The sequence below is a fragment of the Panthera pardus genome, unplaced genomic scaffold, assembly GCF_024362965.1.
Source record: "Panthera pardus isolate Hobbes unplaced genomic scaffold, ASM2436296v1 HiC_scaffold_27, whole genome shotgun sequence".
NCBI classification, from domain to species: domain Eukaryota; kingdom Metazoa; phylum Chordata; class Mammalia; order Carnivora; family Felidae; genus Panthera; species Panthera pardus.
In genome coordinates, this window is record NW_026526843.1 from 69,663,434 (window position 1) to 69,678,730 (window position 15,297).

The 15,297-nt window shown below is 51.9% G+C and overlaps 1 protein-coding gene across 1 annotated transcript in view; it reads right to left on the reverse strand.

Annotated features, from left to right (window-relative positions):
• The window catches only part of NALF2 (NALCN channel auxiliary factor 2), a 29,146-nt gene extending 15,840 nt beyond the window's left edge, over positions 1 to 13,306 (reverse strand). Inside the window, exon 1 of the mRNA XM_019428598.2 lies at positions 11,509 to 13,306. Within this exon, the coding sequence (XP_019284143.2) occupies positions 11,509 to 12,369 (861 nt within the window). The 5' untranslated portion in view covers positions 12,370 to 13,306. The remainder of the gene's footprint in view (positions 1 to 11,508) is intronic.
• Positions 13,307 to 15,297: the final 1,991 nt, after the last annotated feature.

Here is a 15,297-nt window from a genome sequence, read left to right on the forward strand (position 1 = left end):
TTAAACACATCTAATTAAGGTAAGAATAATACTAGCTGCCATTTATTAAGTGCTTGCTATATGTCAGGCTCTGTTCTAAGCAACTGACATTTATTAACTCCTTGAATCCTCACAACTACCCCCTGAGGTGGAGACATATTTACAGGTGAAATAGGAAGGGCCAGAGAGTGTAAATAACTTGCCAAAGGTCACACAGTGAATAATAATAATGGTGGCTACCATTGCATGAGCACTTTCCATCTCATAGGCACTGTAGTCTTAAGAGGTTAGCATGTTGTAGGTCAGTTAAGCATCATAATGACCCTGTTTCCTAATTTCAAGTGTGAAGAAAGTGAGGTTCTAAGAGAGTGAAAGAAAATGTTCAAGATCAGCAATTATTTTATGGAGAAGACAGATTTCAAAGCCAGATTTACCTGGACTTTAGTGTCCAAGCTCTTATATCCCGTATTGCCCCTTGGCTGGTACCTCTCCATTTCACTATTACTATTAAAATAATTAGCTGGTTACTTAAATCTTTTTGATAGAATTTCAGGTCAAGTTGGGGAAAGATCTCTAGGACTGGATGTGAGAGTGATTTCCCAAAGTCAGTGTATTTAGGGGCACCTGGGTGGCTAAGTCGGTTAAGCCGCTGACTTCAGCTCAGGTCATTATCTTGAAGTTCATGAGTTCGAGCCCCACATTGGGCTCTGTGCTGACAGCTCACAGCCTGGAGCCAGCTTTGGATTCTGTGTCTCCCTCTCTGTCTGTCCCTTCCCTGCTTGCACTGTCTCTCTCTCTCTCAAAAAATAAACATTAAAAACATTTTAAAAATTTGAAAAAAATTAAAGTCAGTGTATGCAGCCCATACATTGCAGCCCATACATTGCAGCCCATTCATTCATTTCTTCTATGAATAAGGTTTTCTTTGTAAGGGGATGTGAAGGGAAGAATGTTTGGGTACTAGGGGCTACAAATGACCATTTCCACTCTCCCATCAAAGCACTCCCTTCCCACTTTCCTCTAAACACACACACAAACACACACCTTAGGAGATGGAGATGTTGAGAAGAAGCAACTACTGCTTTGTTTCATCCAAACCCACCAGCTTCCTACCCACAGCTGAAGGCTCACTATTTCTGCTTTAATCTTTGGCAGCAGGTGAAGGGAAGGCTGTCTCCTTGTAGAAAGGTTTTCTTGGCTATGGACACTAGCTGTCCTGTCCCGGGTCCTATCATTTAGGGGCTTCTGGAACAGTTTTGCCTTGGAAGATTCCAATGCAAGAGTCCATTCCTTCAGAAAGGCCTCAGGGCACTCTACCTAATCTCTCCTACCCAGGTTGCCCCATAAATGTTCTTCACTGCAAAGCCTTTGCTTAAGTCAAATGGAGAGTTAGCTAAAGCTAGGTTCAGACACTGGCTCTGCCAGTACTAGCTTTGTGAACTTGGACAAGTCACCTGCAAGGAGGCAGGGACTCAGCCACTAATTTGCTATGTGGCTATGAGCAAACTACTTTCCCTCTCTGGGCCTTAGTTTGGATCCAACATGATGATCCCTAGGGAGGCAGCATGTATGAGGAGAAGACAGGGTCAAACATCTTTAAACTCAGTCCTGCAGTCAAATCCCAGGTCTGCTCTTACCAGTTATGAAACCTCAAGCAAGTGACTTAAATTCCCTGATCTACATTTTCCTCACCTGCAAAATGGAGGTAATAAAAGCACCTATCCTTACCTTTCTATAAATTATGTTGGCAAGGCAATTAGCACAAAGCTTTACCTATAGTTTAATTGTACTGGCACAGATTGGGCAGTACCATTGCCTTCTGGCAATCAAATCCCTGGATTTGACCTGGATTCAAATCCCAGCTCCAACTCTTACTAGCTGAATGACCTTGAGATAGTTTACTTAACCTCTCTGAACCTGTCTTCTCCTATGTAAAACAGGGATACATATTTTTGCACTTCCCAAGGTAGATGTAAGAATTAAGGGCCTGGGATAGTTCTTTTCTTTCCATTCCCTCCTTTCAGCTCTAAGATTGAAATAACAAATGAAAAAAACAACTGACACAAATGTGATCAGAAAAAGGTTAAAACCATTCATACATATAAAAGAGTACATATAAATCAATAAAAGAAACACACAAGATATAAACAGACAATTCACAAAATGGGCAATACAAATGGCCTACAAAGAAGAAAAACAAATTTTTGACCTAAGGAATGCAAATTAAAAGCCAACGCTCTGCCATTTTTTCAACCCCAACTTAGTAAAGTTTTAAAAATATGATACTCAATACTGGAAAAGGGTGGTAAATTAGTCCCACACTTGTGGCGAGGATATAAACTAGATATGGATATAACCCTTCTGGAAAGAAATTGGTAAGACAGAAACTTTGTATGTCAAGAGCCTTGAAAAGGGTAGGACTCCTTGAATGTGTTAGACTAGTCCCAAATGTTCATCCTGCAGAATTAATGTTTATGCTCCCATTTGTATGCAAAACAAAGGAAAGAAAAAGTCATTTTGTGTGCAAATGTTTATGTAAGCTCAGAGAAAGGGGCAGAAGGATACACACGTAATTGTTAACATCAATGACCTCAGGGCATAAACCTCTGTATGGTTAGATTTGGTCCATGAGTATGCATTATTTTGTGATTTAAGAAACTCAGCAAAGTAGAGAAATAAAGAAATGATTGAGATAGCATTTATTAAAATAAGGAATCATAGATCTGACAGAGATTTATGAACAAAGATATTCATCGCAGCATTAATTGTAATAGTAAAAGTTGGAAGTAAAGTAAATATCTCACAATAGGAGCCTAGTTAAATAAGTTGCACTATATTCCTGTGATAGAATATTGTACACTCATCAAGAATGATGTTTTCTAATATTTAATTACATGGAAAGATACTTGGCATAACTTTAACAGTAACTTTAAAAGAGCAGGGTGAACAACCTATGATTTCAACTATGTAAAAATAGATACTTCTATCTATTAGGATGGCTATTCTCAAAAAATGGAAAATAATAGGTGCTGGGAAGGATGTAGAGAAATTAGAACCTTTGTGCACGGCTGAGAAGAATGTAAAATGGTGCAGCTGCTGTGGAAAACAGCGTGGTGATTCCTCAAAAAGGTAAATATAGAATTATGTGATCCAACAGGTCCACATCTAGGTATATACCCCAAAGAATTGCAAGCAAGGATTCAAACAGATACTTGTACACCAATGTTCTTAACAACATTAGTCACAGTAGCCAAAAGATGAAAGGAAATGAAAACATATGTCCACACAAACACTTGTCCATGAATGTCCATGGCAGCTTTATTCATAATTACCCAAAGGTGGAAACAACCCAAGTACTCATAGAGATGAATGGATAAACAAAATATGGTATATCCAGAGAATAAAATATTATTTGACTATAAAAAGGAATGAAGTACTGACACATGCTACAACATGGATGAACCTCGAAAACATTATGTTAAATGAAATAAGCCAGACACAAAAGGACAAATAGTGTATGATTCCACGTAGATGAGGTACTGAGAATAGTCAAATTCACAGAGCCAGAACATAGGATAGAGGTTACTGGGGGCTGGGGAAGGGAGGTATGGAAAGTTATTGTTTGGTTTTTTTTTTCAATTTTTTTAACGTTTATTTATTTTTGAGACAGAAAGAGACAGAGCATGAACGGGGGAGGGTCAGAGAGAGAGGGAGACACAGAATCTGAAACAGGCTCCAGGCTCTGAGCCATCAGCACAGAGCCTGACGCGGGGCTTGAACTCACGAACCGTGAGATCATGACCTGAGCTGAAGTCAGACGCTTAACCAACTGAGCCACCCAGGCGCCCCAGGAAAGTTATTGTTTAATGGCTATAGAGTTTCTGCTTAGGAAAATAAAAATGTTTTAGAAATGGGTAGTGGTGATTATTGTACAACATTGCAAATGTAATTAATGTCACTGGATTGTACACTGAAAAGTGGTTAATATGGTAAATTTTATGTTATGTATATTTTACTATAATGGAAAAACTAAAAAAATATATATGCCAGAAAAAGACCTATTAGGAGGAGATACACTATAACATTAAGAGTGTCTCTGGGTCCTTTTACCTGTTGTACTTCTATTTTCAAAATTTCTCAAACAGCATGTCTTTGGTAATTGGAAAAAGGGGTATTTTTCCAAGACTCTGAGTCTGTAATTCTGGAAGCTTCACTTGGTGTTAGAAGTTCTAGTTGAGTTTAACCCTAAGCAGATACATTCACCTTTCACAGGTCTGCCAGGTGGCCATGCTATCTGCTGAAAACCAAATAAGAAGACAGGAAACAATGGTAACCCCCACCACCACTACATGTCTCTCTGCAGCAGCACTTGGTGAGTTGGCACTTCCTTCTACTCCCCCAGAGAAGCCTAGCCATTCCAGGCCAGGGCTCACCAAAACACTGGCAAGGGAACTAGGTGTCCAAAGCTCAGGACAGGCATCATCAGGCTCTGGGGTGACAAGGTCTCACTGTTTCCCCTACCAGCTCTCCCAGCAGGTGCTGGGTGGGGCTCAGGCCTGCACTAGGCCTGTTGAGGAGGACCTTCACCCCTCCTGCACTGGTTGGTCTTTCTAGTGGGTGAGGCTGTGAATGTGGGGGATACCTTCCCTCCAGGCAAGGGGAGCCCAGTGCTTCCCACCTCTTTTGTAGAGCCCACGGAAAAAGAAGGCAGCAAACACCTCCCTTCCTGGCACCCATCCTCTGTCACTATCCCAAGAGGGTACTGGTGATTGTTGCTGGGTCCCAAGGACAAGAGACTGGGGTACCAAGCCAAGAGGATTTTGGTGGATCCCCACTTTGCATTTGAGCGGCTCCAGGGGACCCCAAGCTGCCAAGAGGCCTTGTTGGACTTCCTCTGAGGTCAGTGTGGCTTTGCAGCCCAGACTCTCAGTAGCCAGCTGGGCATTGTTTCTGACAGCTGAAGGACACCATTAACATTTTCTTTATACTTGTGTGCTCTGGGGAAAGAACAGACAGACCTGATTTTGTATTCCAGTCCCCCCACCTTTGGGTTGTGTGGCATGGGTGGGTCACTTCCCTTCACTGAGCCTCAGTTGTCTCATTTGTAAAGTAGGGATAATGATAGGACCCACCTGCTAGGATGACTGTCAGGATTTAAATGTGTTTATGGACACCTATAAAGCCCCTGTAATCTCCCAGGCACTCAAAAGCCCCCTTTCCCTTTCTTATCCCTTTCTGCTTTGGCACCAGTCTGCCTAGCCTTCTAGCCCAGAGACTTGTGGCTCAGGTTCCAGCTCCCTTCTCCAGAATCCATTTGAGCAGGAGCTTTGGTCCTGGCAGCCCCTATTAGTCTGTAGTAACTCCTTCCCTCCCCAGGGCCAGCTGCAGCTTGCCTGTGCCCCTGCTCTCTCCTCTAAGCATCTACCTGGCTCAAGGTGTCAAAAATTCAGGCTGTTCTGAACCCCCTCTTATGCCTAGGGAGAAAAGTCTGATCCCACATCCCTGGCCACCTGCATAAGCTCTGGTGTACGTGCCTCTAATCACAGGAACACAACATACCCATTCTCCCGAGACCTCCCGGGTCAGCATTGGAGAATGGTGCTTCTGGAAGCCCATATTTGTCTAGACCCCATCAGAAGGTGCCCCTGGCTTTCTAGCAAACACCTGCAGCTGGAATGTGCATGAAACTGAGACAAGAGCTGAGGTGGGGGTGGAAGGCACGTTTGATACCCAGTCTGCCTGGGCAGACAGCAGGTAAACAGCCTCAGAGGGTGGGAACACAAAAGAACTGCCCTGAGGGAGAAGATTTTCTAGGGCAAACTCCCACCCTTGAGCCTGAGATGTCTTCCTACATACCCACCTACACACGGAGGGGTGGGTGTGTCCTTTCCCTGAGGTACCAATGCCTAGGGAGGAGACGACAGGCACCTGTATGACTTAGAAGCACCCTCTCAGGCTAGTGATGTGTTCCGAGGTCCTTGACCCTCCTTTATCCTCAGTCCCGCCCACCGTCTTCCCTTTCCTCACCCCACCTCCACTGTGTTCAGCAGACTCTTCCAGCCAGACCATGAGACTAGGTGGGAGGCTGCTGGGCTCCCTTCCTCCACCTAGCTCCCCCCACCCCCACCTTCAGGAGATACCAGCGAATACTTCCTGGAGGTTCCCGTTGCTATGGTGACTATAGTAGTCAGGCACCAGCCTGTGGGAAGGATGGGAAGTATCCATGAAGAAGATTGTGTGTCCATGTGAGTGTGTGTCTAAGTGTGTGTGCATGTCACACATACACATGTCTACCCTGAGCAGGGAGCAGAGAAGGCAGGGAGGACATGAAAGCAGAAAGGGAGAGGAGGAGGGAGGGAGAGGACAGAAGAGGGGGCCAGAAGATGGAAGGGGGTGCAGGAGAGCGGATGGGGATAAGGGAGGTGAAGTGTGAATGGGGTGTGAGAGATGCAAGGGGTGAGGGGGCATGGAGGTTATCAAGGGAAAGAAGTACAGTGCAGGGTGGCAGGAGGGAGTGGTTAGGGCAAGAAGCCAGAGAGGGGAAGAACATGGGGTAAAAGTTGGGAGGGGTGTGTGGTAGAGGTGGGTGATGAGGGGAGTGGGGTGGGAGGGGAGATGGGGTGAGGGGATGGACGTAACTGCTGGGAGAAGTGGGGGTTGGATGAGTGTAGATGTAGGGGTAGGGATAAGAAAGTGAGGTGTGGGGTGTGGCTTGTGAATGCTCTGGCATGATCTTCTAAGAGATTGGAAAGGTTGTGTGGCCAATGGTATGTGGGTTGGGTGTGGGCTAAAATTTGAGAAGAATGTGGGGGTGGGGGTAGGTCAGGATGGGGGTGAAGGGGTCTGGAGAGGTGTGGGCAGCATGAGGTCACTTTCCCACTCCCACGTCGAATCCACTATATCCCTGTCTGAGGCAATCCCATTGCCTCTTCTCTGGCCCTTCTCTTCCCAGAAGCCCAATGCTCACATTCCTGGGCAATGAGCTTCTGTGGATTTAGAGACTCCTCCCCAGCGGAGGCTTTCCCATGGTTCCCAGGAGGCCCCTTCTTAACTGTCTCTCCCTCCCCCCACCCCCAGCATGGACCAGGGATCCCTCTCTGCCCGCAAAAACCCTGGGTCAGGGAGGCCGACTGTGGGGCACTCCTAGCATGTAAGCTCGAGTGACAACAGGGACCACTGGCCAACTTGGGGCATCTGCCCTTTGCCCAGTGACCTGAGCTCCCTGCTCTCAGCATCAGTGTCAGCTCAGGAGTCCTGCTTGGCAGGAAAGCTGTGGCAGGTGGGAGGAGAAAGGAAGGCAGTGAGGCAGAAACAGCTGCCAGCCAGAGTGGAGGAAGAGCAAGGCCCCAACGGGTATGGGCAGAAGGCAAGGTGCTGGCTCTGGCAGTCCCCTCCTCTGTGTGTCAGGCCCCTCTCTCTGGCCCTTCCCATCCAACGCTCCTGTTCAGGGAGCAGGCTCTGCTCATGGGCCTAAACTCTGGACTGAAACAGACCTCAGAGGTCACCTGTCCAACTCCCCCCATAATCTGGAGTTAGAGTCATCTCCACGGCATTTCCCCCAGGAGTCTGCCTGAATCAGGCCAGACATTTACTGGGAGCAGGAGCTCATTTCCTTCGAAGCCAGTCTGTTCCCTCTTTGGAAGGAAAAAAGCTGTTAACTGGGCAACTCTGATGTGCCAGGCCTAGGTACTGTGCAGACTTCTCATTAATGATGACCTCACAGGGCTGTTATGATGAATTCACTCCATTTTACAGATGAGATGAGTGAGGCTCAGAGAGTTGAAGTCCCTAGCTCAAGGTCACACAGGTAATAAATAAAAGAGCTGAGTTGGAACCCAGGACTTTCTCACTACAAAGTCCCTGGCCAGGGGGGGGGGGGAGGGGGGGGGGCGGGGGGGGTGCTAAGCAGGACATGCCTCCTTTGCACTGTGACAGCTCTTCTGAGGTTGGAAGTCAGAGCCCATATCCTCCCGAGTCTCCTTTTCGCCTGTTGAAACAGCTGCTTCAACTCTGTCCAGGAGAACTCAGGTTCCAGCCCCCTCCCCACCTGCTCAGTGTGAGATCCAGAATGAAACACACACAGTCTACCAGGTGGGTTCAAGCCTATCCAGAATAGAGTAGAACTATCACATCCTTCCTTGGCACCAACCTTTACTTATGTGGCCCTATGGCTTGTAAGAGAGCTAATTGTCCTCTTGGGATTCTTTCCTTTCTTGGATGAGAACTATGAAAGAAGAAGCCAGGGTTTTGTTTTCATTTCCACCACTCCCCGTAGTCGCAACATCCTGAATTTTGAGTAGGAAAGGGGCAGAGGTGGGGGAAAAGGCAATCAGCAGCAGGCAGCGGCCTGGCAGGGTTGGGACGGGGGGAGAACTATGGGGGAGTGAGGTGGCTGTCCAGTAACCACGGGAAGGGCTGGGAGTGAGGGCCAAGGGGAGGGGGAGCTAAGAGCTTAGGGGGAGGGTGTGTGCACAAGGAAATGAGGGAGGGGTGGAGCAGTGGCCTGGGGTTGGGAGAGGTCAGGGTGGGGGTGGGCAGCGGCCTGCCTAAGTTAACATCCCCTGCTGTGCGAGAGGAAGTCAGTCGCACCTTAAGGAAATGTTGCAGCTGGTACTAAATTGGGAGGTGTCACAGGCAGCAGTGAGGACAGGTATGATTCGTGGGGGCCTGTATGGCCCAAAACAGGGCAGAATGTTGCCAAAAAAGAGAACAGGGTTTCTGGGGCTGCCCCGGAAAGATCTGACTGAGACACTCAGGACAGGGCCCCAGGAATGGGGCGGTTACCTGGCCCTGGACCAGGGGTTCCAAGCTTGGTTTCCAGAAGTAGAGGAAGCCTCCTCACCCTGGCCTGGGCTACAGGCTCTCTACCCAGGAGAAGCTTTGAGGATGGGGCATCATCTCCAAAGGATCCCCTTTGGGGCAGGGGCTGGACAGGAGGGCTTGGAGCCTAGGGGCAGGCTTGGGAATTGGCAAAAAGGACTGGGATAGAGGTGGAATGGTGGGGTGAAGAGAGAGGGGCTGCAGGTAGGAGCAGAGCAGGTCTGCCTTCTCCCTCAGTGCCCATAATGCAGCTGCAACCCAGAGTCCTGGGGGCCTAGACCTCAGCTGAGGGAGACAGCGCTGAAGACGAGGGGGAAAGACTAGGAGAAAGCTGGCACTGCCCTTCTCCCAGCACAGCTGGCAGCAGGAGAGCAGGCAGAGTTCATTTGAGAGGGAGAGCAAGAGAGTGACAGTGACAAGGAGACAAAGGAGAGCAGGGAGGGCCCCAGCCAAGGGGAACCTGATGGGAGGCTAGGGCAAAAGCATGCCTGTGCTTCTCTGCAGAACATGCAGGTTGGAGGCCTGGCACTCCTACGCATCAGCTAAGTGACCTCACACAAACTGCTGGATTCCCCCTGCACCTCAGTTTCCTCATCTGTGAAATGGGGATAATGCTGCTGGTATTGCCATCCTCCCTGGGCAGTTGTGATCTCATAATATATGCGAGAGGGTAAAACCCTAAGCACAACATCAATGTCAGATGTTACATTATTATTACAAAACACTATCAGCTATCTCTTCCCACTTAAATCTCACAAAAGACTGAGGATGTAGGCAGAGGGAGGATTAGGGTCCCCGTTTTACACATGAGGAAATGGAAGCTTAGACAAGTGAAGTGACGTGCCCAAGGTCACACTGCTAACAAGTGGTGGAGGTGATAAGGCCTCCTGAATCCAAGACATCCTTTCTCCTACATCAAACTGCTTGGTAAAAATAAGTAATATGAGGGATCATTATTTAGTGTGGCATCAGACAGAGCTTGAAGGCAACTATAATATGGGAAAAATAAACCCATGGGAAAGTTGTGGTGTGGTCTCTCAGGCATCCTGGTGACAGAAGAGAAGAAAAATGATTGGGGCCATGGGATTGGAGGGAGGGCCACAAAGATAGACATCCTTTATTCTGTCTGCTAGTGGACCACATCCCTCTGCTCTCACCGAGTGTGTATCTGTTACTGACATCGAGGGTGTGTGTCTGTCTACATGACAAAACGTGTCCTTCTTCATGTGACAGTTCTTCTGCCTGTGTGTCTCTGACATCGTGGGGAGACACGCTTGTGGGGGACACAGTGTCTGCTTCTATGGCACTGTTTGTGGGTGCGACAATCTCTCTATATCTCTGTATGACTTTGCCTGGTGTGGTGGTGGTGGTGGTGTATGGCAGTGTGTGTTTGTCTATCTGTCTGTACACCTTTAAGAAGTGGAATATCTCATTTGGTAGTGTGAGTGAGGCAGTGAGTCAGCTGAGGCAGAGGGAGGCGGGAGGGAGACTGCTAGGTTACGAGAACAGGAAAAAGGAGGAGAAAGTGAAGTCAGGAGCAAGGAGCTGCCCCTTTTCTCCCCAATCCCCTGCCCAATCCTTAAGAAGCTCACGAAGAGCATGGAACCCTGAAGAAGTCCACGGGGGTCACATTTCATGGAAAGGGGGCACTTTCTGCCCCTCCCCAAGGCCTCAGAGGGAGACAAGTGAGGATAGGAGTCACTGTCTCCCTCTCCAGCTCTCGGCCCCTAGCTCCAGGATGAGTGAGGCCACCACCCCACCTGGTCTCCTCCTCACTTGACCCTTTGACCTTGCTGCTCTCTTCTCTCCCCAAGGCAGGCCACCTGGCCAGGCTGAGCAAACAGGGCAGTAGCACCACATCCCAAATGCTTACAGCCGCCATGCACCTCTTGTCCAGAATGACCCTGCTGAGGGTCAAGAAGTTTCTCCATCCCCAGCTCTGCCCTAGGCAGGCCCATTCTGCTGTGGCCTCCCCTCTCCTCTGGATGCCTGTTCCTAGCAGCCAGACAGCCAGCTTCCCCTCCACTGCTACCCCAGTTTATTGGGAAGGCACTGGGAGTTTTGTAATGCACCAGCCTCCAGTGGCCTTCCCACAAGCTGCTGTGCCCTGTTCCCAACTCCTTTTATCAGGGACAAGGAGCTGGCAGGTTCCCTCCTTGGGACAAGACAGGCAACCCTGGGCTCCACCTCAGGTCATATAAGGTCAGTAAGAGCCTGGTGCCCCACCAGCAGGAATGCCTCTCCTCTCACCCATTGGCAGGGGCCAGAGGGTGAGGTTTAGGTTGGCAAATATTTCTCCTTCCACCTTTGGCCTTCCCCCTGCACCAGTCAGTCCCAGGACATTCAATTCCAGCCAAGGAAAGGAAGGGGACACCACTGGCTGAGAATGGAGACTGGGGAGCCAGATCCCTCTTTCCACCCCTTTGTCCGTGACCCCTCCCTCCTCATTCGGGGGCGGGGCACCAGGAAGCCCCAGTCCGAAGGTGCCCAAACCCGGAATTAATAGAAGTTGGCCAGGTGGTTAACTGACCTGAATCCCTGAGGCCCCTTCTCTGGGGAGGGTCCCAAGGTACCATTCTTAGTGCTCTACTGTGAACGGTGGGGGTGATGGGAGGAGGTGAAGGCGGAGACCTCCTTTTTTCTCCGGGTCCCACCGCCACCGCTCCCGCCGCCGAGGTAGGTGGTGTGCCCGCGGACGCCAGTCCCTACCTTACAGCCTTTCGTGCAGGACCGGATTGAGTACTCTTCTGCCTGTAAGTACTTATGCAGCACGAGGTCGAACTCGTCATATTTTTCCTGAGCATGTCGGTCGAGCCGCTGGTACGCCTCTATACAGTTGCTACACACCTCCCAGGCCCCGGAGCCCGGGCTGGCCACCACGGCCAGAAGGTCCCCCAGCAGGGTGTCCAGGCTGCAGTCCAGGCTGTCGGGGCGGTCCATGCCCAGCAGCAAGTCCCAGACCGTGTAGGTGTCGCAAAAGGAGAGAGTGAAGTTCCGAAAGTGGCCTTTGAGCAAGTTTTTTTTGGCGGAGGGGAACTCGGCCGGGGCACGGGAAGGGGAGTCAGGGGGCCGCAGTGGGGGGGCTGGAGTAGTCGGTTCAAAAAGTCTCTGCAAAGATTGCAATTTGGTGCAAGCTGCGTCCAGCCCCGTGGGCTCTGGGACGCCACCGCAGTCCGGCCTGGGACCGGCAGCGGGGGCAGCTTTGGTCAGGTTGCTGTATTGGGGGCCGCAGGTGCCCGGGGATGCGCTGGGCTCGCCGGGCGGCGGCGGCCGCAGGGGCAGCACCGCGCGAGGAGGCATCGGCTGCCGCTCCCGGCCGGTCCCCCAGGGCGGCCGCATGGCGCTGCTCAGCTCCCTGGCCCGGGGCCGGGCCCCCGCGCACAGCCACAGATGGTCAGCGAGCAGCACGGTGAAGAAGAGCAGGGACGCCAGGGACAGTCGCCATCGCTGCGCCCGCTCAGAGTCAGCGCAAGGTTTGTCGCTTGGCCTGGGAGCCCAGCAGCAGCAGCAGCAGCAGATAGTCAGCGCGGCGGCGTCTTTCCCGGGCCACATCCAAGCGCCCCTGAACATATTTCAGGGGGGTCCGGGCTGGAGAGATCAGGTAGGCGCGAGGCCGGACGGCCGTCACTGGCGGGAGAGCGGGCTGCGCGCCGCTTCGCGCTCCTTGGCGCCGTCCAGGCTCTACCTCGGGGGTTGCATGGTGAAGCAGGCCAGCCGGCCCGGGGCCCCGCTCAAGGCCAGAGTCGCGGGGTGTTCTCGTGCCGTCCCCGCGCTCCTCCCGCGCTCCCTCGCTCGCAGTCTGGGCGCCGCCGCCCGGCCCGCTAGGCACTGCCCGGTGTCCCGGCGGGGGGCGGTGCGGGGCACTGGGGCGGTGGCGGCTGCGGCGGCGGCGCCGCACTCCTCATAGTGTCGGGCCCCTCAGCTGCCCTCGGCTCCGCGCCACTCCGCTCCGCGCCACTCCACTCCGCGCCGGCGGCCGCCCGGCTCGCACTCTGTTCTGGCCGTCTCGGCTCAGCGCAGCTCTGCGCCCCTCAGCGCCGCCGTGCGGGCCCGGCCACCGCGCTCCGCTGGCTCGCCCCGCGCCGCGTCGCCCCGCGCCGCGCCGCTCCCGCCCGCTCGTCCGCCCGCCCGCCTGCTGCCTGCTCCGCGCCGCTCCCTGCCTCGCTTGCGCCCTCCTAGGCCCGCCGGCCGGCCCACTGCCCGGCCCTTCGGGCTTCGCTCGCGCTCTGGCCGTTCGCCCAGGCCGGTCCCGGGCCGGCTCCGCTCCGGCTCCGCGCCTGCTGCTCCCAGAGTTCCGGCTCCGGCGGGCCACCTGGCTCCTGGCGGCGCCACAGGCGCCGGACGCCGACACGGGGCTTCACTTAGTGCGCCTCTCGCTTCCGTCTCCCGTTAGCACCTATGTGGCGGCCGCCAAGCGGCACGGCCCCGTGGCTCCCGCTGGCCATGCCCCCTCAGTCTGTCGCCATCTTCCGCTGTGCGGAGAACACCTTGAGAGCCCGAGTGCGAGTGTATTTGGGGGGGGAGCGGGGCGGAGAAAGAGGCACTGAGAGGAGGAGGGAGCGGGACTGGGGCCCCGACTGCGCCTGCGCCTCAGGACTCACCGCCCCCCCCCCCCCCCAGCCCCCGCCGGCCGCAGCCTGTGCTGTTTGGGGATGTTTCCAGTCCACCCCCAACTCCATTCACTTCAGCGCCTCCGTTCATCCGCCCGCTCCCCGCGTGCACACGCCACACGCTGAGTCCCAGGCCCCGGCGCTCTCCCTCCCCCGCCCACCTGGGCGCCAGCCTCCCTCCCCAGGGCGGCTGCTCACTCTCCGCCACACACCCCCACCCCCCCAACCCCCGAGGGCTAGGGGACTTCTGAGGGTGATTCTTGGTGGCAGGAGGCTAGAGGCTTCTCCTTTGCGTCTCGCTGCCTTCCTGGGTCGCCTCCCCCGTCCCCGTGACTAGGCGATGCTGGAGCCGGCTGCGGATAGAACCAGTCCCTTGTCCCTAACTCCCTGCCCGAGGCGGCCCCTGGTGCTGAAGGACAGCTCCCAGCTCTGCCGCCGCAGAGGACAGGTCTGGGAGAGCGCCCTGGAGGGGGCAAGACGGTGGGCTAAGATGGGTAGTAGAGATAGGGTGTCGTTTCTGCCCTTACTAAGATTTACAGCAGCCTCTCCCCCTTCCTAGCTTCCTGACTCCCCCTACAGGCTGCTGAGAAAAGCTGAGAGAGAGTTAGGGAAGCTGCTCCTCCCGGATGGAACCATGTGCTTGGGGCCCTCACAGAGTCACATGGCACTAGGAACTCAGACGTACAAACGTCCTGCCGCGCCACTAACCTTGTTTGGATTCCACCAAATCACAGACTGGTCCTATTGTCTACTTCCTTTTCTCACAACCTTCCACTCCCAGTAACTCCCCCATTCAAAATTTTAATCAGCCATTGCCAGTAAATTTGTGTTAATATAAAGAATAACAACAATAAAGAAAATTGTCTTTATTGAGCGTATACTAGGTGCTAGGTCACTGCTCAAGGTACCTTAGATGCATTATTTCATTTAATCTTCACAACAATCTTAATAAGATAGGCACTACTGTTATCTTCATTTACCTATGGGGGAAGCTGAAGTTTAGAGAAGGTAAGTTGCCTAAGGCCACATAGTTAGTAACTGATGAAGCCAAGACAGAAACCCAGGCAGTCTGGCTCGAGAGCTCTCTTAACACTCAAGTAAAGCCCTGGAAATATGAAGGAGTGGAAGACACAGTCCTACCTTAAAGGAAATTACAGTCTATATGAGGAAACAAAGAATATATGTTGGTTAGTGGAAGGATTCATGGACTGGAGACTTGGGTTCAAGTAATAGTTCTACCACTGAACATGAGGTGTGTCCTTGAGAGAATCTTTTCTTTCTCTGAGTCTTGGTTTTCTCCTGAGTAACATGAGGAGATGCCAAGGGCTAAATGAGATAGGTGGGAATCATTAGCACTACTCAGGGTGGGCTGGGGTGGATGCATGAAAGGTTTCCAGAAGAGTGAAAATTTGAGCTTGTTCTAAAGAAGTAGCAGGATTTGGGTGGGTGGGAAGGGCATTCCATTTAAGAGGACTGTTTCAGGGATGAGAAGGGACCCTGTATGGTTGTGAAGCCATAGTGTGACAGTTTGGCTGTATTGGTGGTGAGAGCTTGTGAGGAAGGGAATAGAGACATATGAGACAAAGGACAAAACTGTCAGGCATTTGGGAAGCCTATTCATTCATAATGTTCCAAGTACTATGTTGGGGACTAGGCAGGAGACTGAAGTGGATCAGACATGTCCCCATCCTTGAGATGCTCTCACAGTTGAATTAGAGATGCAGACATTTTATTTAGTTAGTTTTTTTAAAGTTTATTTATTTTGAAAGAGAGAGAGAATATCCCAAGCAGGCTCTGCACTGCCAGCTCGGAGCCCAATGTGGGGCTCAAACACACCAACCATGAGATCATGACTTGAGCTGAAATTAAGAGTCAGACGCTTAACTGA